Here is a 6,828-nt window from a genome sequence, read left to right as displayed (position 1 = left end):
TTAAATGCTCATAAATGTGTCTTTATCTTTATCTTCACCGACACACCTAGCATTTATCTAGACGTTTCAGCTCAGTTGATGTTTTGCATTTGAGTTCGTTTGTTTCTCTACATTCAGACAAAGCAAGAAATCTTCGCAAGATCCGAAAATTTAATCAACAAGATTCGGGAATACATTTGCTCTCAATTTTCTACTTTCAGACAGGTCAGGGTATTTTTAATCAGGGTATTTTTAATCTATGTATTCAGTATTTATTTTCTGATATTTTGTTTCTGCACTGAATGTTTCTCTAAAAAAATTTCGTTCCATGATCCTTCTGAATAATAACAGGGATTTTTTCCATATAAATCTATGTTATCAAACACAGGATTCAAGAAAAATAAACTTTTGCCATGGCTGATTTCTTTGCTTGGTTCGATGTCAAATTATGTTTTACAATTTTAATCTACACAACACTATCAATTCATTGATTACGATACAAAGAACAGAACAATTTAATTTTTTTATATGGAAGAATTCAATTTCAATCTTTAAAAATAGAGCTGGAATTAACGGGAGATCCGAAAATGAGGTAGAATCCTAAAGAAATATTCAGTTGCAGAGATAATTTAACAGAGGTAAATGATCAAAGGAAATCGCTAAATAGAATACAATTGCAATTTGGGTAAATTTATAAATGATTTTTCAATCATTTCTGTTCTTGTTAAACACAATGGCTGCAATGAGTCTAAATTTGGGGGAATGCTAAGAAAATTCGGGTTGAAAGTTGAGCAACTGCTATGATACCTCTACAATTGGGGTCTCTTGAAAGGCATCGGTACCTATCATTTTGCGAGGCACTTGACCAGTTATGGCATCCAAAGGAGTGCTATCAAGCAAAGCATCAGCAAGACCACTTACCAAGTTGGTGGCTCCTGGACCGGATGTCGCAATGCACACACCCACCCTCCCTGTAGATCGAGCATAGCCCTCTGCTGCAAATATTTCTCCCTGCTCGTGGCGACACAGTACATTTTTAATGACCTTGGATCGAGTGAGTGCTTGATGAATCTCCATAGATGCCCCTCCAGGGGTCGAGGACGGGGATTTTTCAGCCTGGAAGCGAACTCCCCTTTTCGCAGAAAGGTCTCCTTCCTGAGCTGCAATCTTTAAATTTATGGGCGTTGTCCCTGCACTTAACGGTGCTACACCGACGTTCTTCTATGAGAAACCACTCCTGCCTGATGGCACCAAACAAGATGACAGAACTGCCGAACTCAGACTCATCCTCACAGTAGCAGCAAATCGATGTAGGCCTTAGTTTTGTGCAGTTCGCGACCTTATTAGATTAGGTATAACCTGTGACGTATAAAACAAGTCAAACGAGATAATAAAAAATTATTTAACAATATTTTTCATGCCCCATTTCATCTTTCTGTATATCCACCAAAATTAGGGAAAATACGCTCCAAATTGCTACACAAAATTGTATCGTTTAGAACAACAGGCTGAAAAGAGCAACTTGACGACAGGTCCTTTGCGCCTGAATCAACGAATGCAAAGGCCTATAGCAAGGTTTAAAAAACGTAAACTTAATACGTTAAAAAATCCTTTTTATAAGACATCTTCAGTAGTAAAAGCCTTGTTTCTAAAACAAAAATTTCACTGTTTTTGAAGTTGCAAAGATTTAAAAAAATAGGAGCTTGGGCTCTGCAAGCAAATATCCAGATCATTCGATTTCTTTTACAAAATATGGGGGCTTTAAAGCAAATAGGAGGATTCAACTGGCCTCTAGAACCAACACTCCTTCAGTCTGGCAGACATCATACAAATGGTTGAGAGTAGCTGCTGAGGAGAAAACAATGAACAATGTTGTTCGCCGTCTAGGTTGAGTTCACTGACATTCCCTTGACTCCGCTTCAGGTTATAATTTTGCCAGAGATGCCTTGAATAGTGTATTTCCTGAGTGAATTTTTTTAATGTAATCTTCTTCCTCGTTAAGATTTAAGTACTTTTTGGTTAGGATTCTCCCAATGTGGGGCAAATAAGCTTTGGCACAAGCATCATCTTCTAATTTATGTCGGGGTCAACCTGAGATCTTGTCGAAATTTGGAGCCCATGTTTATATCATTTATAGCCATTCTTTCTCAGAACTGTTGCAAGGCGACTCTCTTTTATCTGGACGCGATTGTTTTAAAATAGTCCGTAATACCTGGTGGAAAGGGTATAACAAATATCCGACTTCATTTTGTCAAACAAGTAATTGCAACTTCAGTTTTCAGGTTAGCCGGCTACAACATTTTAAGAAAGTTACACTTGTTTATTTTGAGTGATCCCCACGATTTCATCAACAAGCCCATTTAGTATAAATGATTACGGTCCATAATACGGTAATTTTATCAAACAATTTGCGTCTTGCGTATGTTTCAACATTCTGCATGCTTGAGTAGTAGCTGTAAAATCGAAAATGAATTTGCGTTCAATATTTTTTTTCTGTTTCTCCAGAGGCTTTCGTATCATCAAGCCCTCCGCAATGGTTCTGATTCGGGAATTGGACTAGCAGATCATAATCAGCTGTGGCGAACTGGACTACTCTACCAATTCTGGCAGGAGTAACCACGGGAGAGACAAAGTACACACCATGATATTAGATATTTGAGGAGGAGCCGAGGAACAAAAGATTTAGGGAAACTAGGAAGGGTTTCTATGCCCTCAAACTACTTGTCATGCAACAAATTATAGATGAAAACTTTTCTACTCCAACCGAGCACAGGGATGACATATTTATAATAACAATTTAAATGACTGAAACGTGTTCCACCTAAGTAGCTGCAAATGCCTCATGGAACGCACACGTTCACAGATAGCGTGTCTTTTCCCAATTTTCCCACTAAAAACCCCCTCTAACTTTAGCGGCACTCCACTAAAATAGCACCGATTGATCTGTCCCTAGGCTCTTCATGAACTTTGGTTTGGCCGCGCTGGAAGTGTAGACGATTCTAGAAGCTTTGAAAACTTGCTTTGCCACCTGGATCGCCAGAGTCCCTTTGTGCACTTCTCACAATAAACAAACTCGCTGGAGATCCTGCCATGTTCTTCCTTCTTCGATCTTTCTTCTGCTTTTTGGAGCTTTCGATTTCTGACATCGTGCCTTTTGGAGAGGATTTCAAAAGGATTTTGGCAGGGTAGGGTTGGGTTTTCAAACGTCGAGGATTTTGAGTTTTTCGTTCGCATTCACCATCTCTTTTTTTGATTTACTCTCTATTAGAAGCCGTCGCATTGATCCGAATGTTAAGCTATTTAAAGAAAACCCAAGGTCTAGAAACACATCGTTGGCCCAAATTGGTAGTAGAGGAAAAACTTGTGAGGCGGAAAAGCACATGGATGAAACAAAATGACAAATGGATGCAAAAATGGGATATCAAAATCCAAGCTTGCCCGGATAACATTAAAGAAATAAAAAAGTTTGTCAATGAAAAATTTCGCAATATTCTGTGGACAAGACACATAGGAAGGAAAAAATCTTATTACATTAAAGAATTTAATCCCACTTCTAGTCATGATGAAAAGGCCTATATAAGGGCACCTATTAACTGGAAAGCAAAAATGTTGATGGCACAAATTAGAACTAGTTCACATCAGCTGCGATGTGAAACTGGTAGATGGCAAGTTCCAAAGGAAGAGTGGACAGACAGAACATGTTTATTTTGCAATATGGGAACAGTGGAGACAGAGCAACACTTTGTCATGGAATGCTTGGCTTACAACGACATCAGATCTGATTATACAAAAATTTTGCAGAACAAGGACTTCAACTATTTATTTGAGGAAGATCAAGTGAAGAGAACAGCGGAGTTGATTATCAAAATTCAGAGAAGAAGAGACAAGTTAACCAAAACTTTGCAACTGACTAGTTTGGCTCCTGACTCGGAAGGGCGATTGCATGGGTCCCATAGACTACTTTAGTCTTGTGGACGTCATTAAAATCTATCATATCATATCATATCATAATATAAATTTAATTGTTTTCAATTGAAATGCACAAGCTCATTTTTTTTTTTTCATGTATATAATTTAAAACATATTTTAAAATAAAATTCAATTTACATTTATCGCGTCACCACAACCTAAATAAAATAAAAAACAATTTAGGTAAATTCATTCGACAAAACAACTTTGTCCAAGTGAAAATTATTTGAAGAAAAAAATGAACAATTATAAAGTGGCAAATAATTAGACATGTGGATAGGGTAAAACAAACTTTTAATATAAATGTAGAATTTAAGAATCTTTAAATCAATACCTACTCCAATGCATTTTAACAATAAAATTAAAAAAAGGATAAGGAAAGCAGCCAATGTGCCTCAATTAAGGTACGTATGATTTAATCAACGACAAAATCTGTACACTTGTCCACATGCTTAGCAAAATACTTAGCAAAAGTCTCACTACTATTTGACTTCAACAAATAAGACATGTGTAAACATATACACATTTATAATTTATGTATCTTACTTTTTTTTGGTTCATTTTCCTATTTAATAGAACATAACCTAAACCATGGCATTGGTAATCTATTTCATGTTCATAGTTCTATTTACATCACACCCCGGCGCCATCTGCGAAACAAAATTGGGGAAAATTTTATTTACTTTCAGCTAATGAAATCCAAGACTTTGAATTTAAACCCTAACTAATCATATCCAAAACATTGAATTTGAACCCTAAACAAAGGAGGATTTCGTTGAATTACAAAATTATTTTAAAATCTAATATGTTAATCATCCAAATATTTGTATATGGATAAAATAATTTTTAATTTGGAAATTATATTTTTGTTTATTATTTAAAAATAAATATAATATTTTTACAATAAATAGTTAAAGAAATTATAGATAGTATAAATTATGTTCTTAAAAACTAAATGTCATTATTTAATGGCAAACATTTATCGTCTAAGATTTAAAATTATATCTAATAAAGACAATTGTTTGAGACTAAAGTTTAAGTAAATAAAATAATTATATATTTGTCACTATCTAAAAATCTTAGCTTTTAACATATGTTTTTGCCATCAAATAAATGTTGAGGGTCTAATGAAAACATTAGATCCTTGTAAAGGAAGAACTGATTATAACATGAACATATTTCTAGAATTAGAATAGACGAAGTTCAAATCTATGGACAAGTTCATATTTTCATAAATGAATTTTAGTTTCAAATTCATGAAAATGAATTAGACTAAATAAATTTCATTGATATCAAGACATTCATCTAATTATTGGTAACTAAAATAAAATGCTCTTTGTAATGGAAAATAGTCATTCTTACACCATTTTTGACATTATTAAAAAATATTTGAAATTCACAATAAATATAATTATTTTATTATTATAACTAATTAATATAAATGTTGGGAAAAGTCATTTGCAAAGATTTCAATTTAAACGAGGTAACCTAAGCATGTTGCTCTAGATTGTCTCACGTTTGTTGTGGACCCTTTTTGTTGGGTTTATCTAGAAATTGGGGAGTGATAAGTAATCAAAGTTGACCTACCTTACTAAATTGGGCAATTGTGTTTTATTCAATATGCTTGTGACATTGAAATTAATGAATCTTAAACAAGATTTGGGCCTTTGACTTTATACATTCTTGAATCGTATAAATGGCAATTCTTAATATAACAACTCATAATACTAAATTATAACAACCTATATAATTAAAATTATTTTCTTGAATGAATTGAATTTTCCTAAATATTACTATTCTATAAATTTATTTTCCTAAATATAGATGTCACCTGGTATATTAATTTAATAAAGTTTATTTATAAATTAACTTTAAATAAGTTGACTAATTATTTGTAAAGCATAGATTAACAAATATTAAATAATAATAACAATAATAAGTAAACTAAATATATTATAGTTAACTTATTAATAATATTACTAACTTATAATTTATCTTAACTGTTATTAACTTTCTTATTTTTGATTAATACAATTGCTTATATTAAGTTAATATATAATTATTCAGCTTATTTTAAATTTATATTCTAGAATTCATAAATAATAAATAAATAATATTTAAACATAAATCAACATTTATTATTTAAAAATTTTATTGTATTTGTAAATCTTATAGTTATAATATTACAATAAATAATAATGATTATATGGATGATATTAAATATTATAATATAATATTAAAATTAATTATTATTATTCTCCATTGCCCTGAACCTACTAAAGCTTAGCTCTGAATTAAAACAAAGCCTGAAGCTTTTAACACCAACTTTTTCTTGTCTTGAAAACAATTGATGCTTTGCGATTATATAGGCATAAATAACTTCACTCCAAATGAAACAGTAAACCATGATTTTGTTTCTTATTTAATTATATAGTTTAGCTGATACTTTTTAAGTTCTTAAGAGTAATTTTATTTCTCAATTTCATTATGTAAACATATATTTGTTGTAATTTTTTCCTTACCATTTTTACTTTACTAATTATTTGATGCTGTAATATTCTTTTTTGACATTTACTTTTGCTTTTTTCCATCTGAACAACTTATCGCATGCTAGTTCATTCTCTTTGAACATTTTGGTGTTGTAGTGCCTGCCCCTAGTTTGCATTTCTGTTATCATCGTCAAATTCTTTTAGGTTGATTTTATGCATTGATTAGTTTAGAGATATTGGATTTACAATATTATGATATTATTTCATGTCTTGAATTACAAATGTATCGGTTATTATTGCTTAGTTGATTTCATTCATGTGTTGTTAATGGTATTTTGATGATCCTAGTTAATAAATGTGGTTTCTTTCATAAAAATGTTAACATGATGTC

At 32.1% G+C, this 6,828-nt stretch overlaps 1 protein-coding gene across 1 annotated transcript; it reads right to left on the bottom strand.

Moving 5' to 3' along the window:
* Positions 1 to 635: 635 nt before the first annotated feature.
* Positions 636 to 3,125, bottom strand: LOC149565708 (uncharacterized). Its single transcript, XM_089816370.1, has 3 exons — positions 3,000 to 3,125; positions 1,485 to 1,544; positions 636 to 1,200 (listed from the first exon to the last, which is right to left on the bottom strand). The coding sequence occupies exons 1-3, from the start codon at positions 3,123 to 3,125 to the stop codon at positions 778 to 780; spliced, it is 609 nt and encodes a 202-aa protein (XP_089672496.1). The 3' UTR covers positions 636 to 777.
* Between the last annotated feature and the right edge of the window lie 3,703 nt (positions 3,126 to 6,828).

The sequence above is a fragment of the Cupressus sempervirens genome, chromosome 3 (assembly GCF_028749045.1).
Source record: "Cupressus sempervirens isolate cs-2001-9-10 chromosome 3, ASM2874904v1, whole genome shotgun sequence".
Lineage (NCBI taxonomy): Eukaryota > Viridiplantae > Streptophyta > Pinopsida > Cupressales > Cupressaceae > Cupressus > Cupressus sempervirens.
The sequence above is the reverse complement of the archived record's forward strand: the minus strand, read 5'-3'. Positions and strand labels throughout refer to the sequence as shown.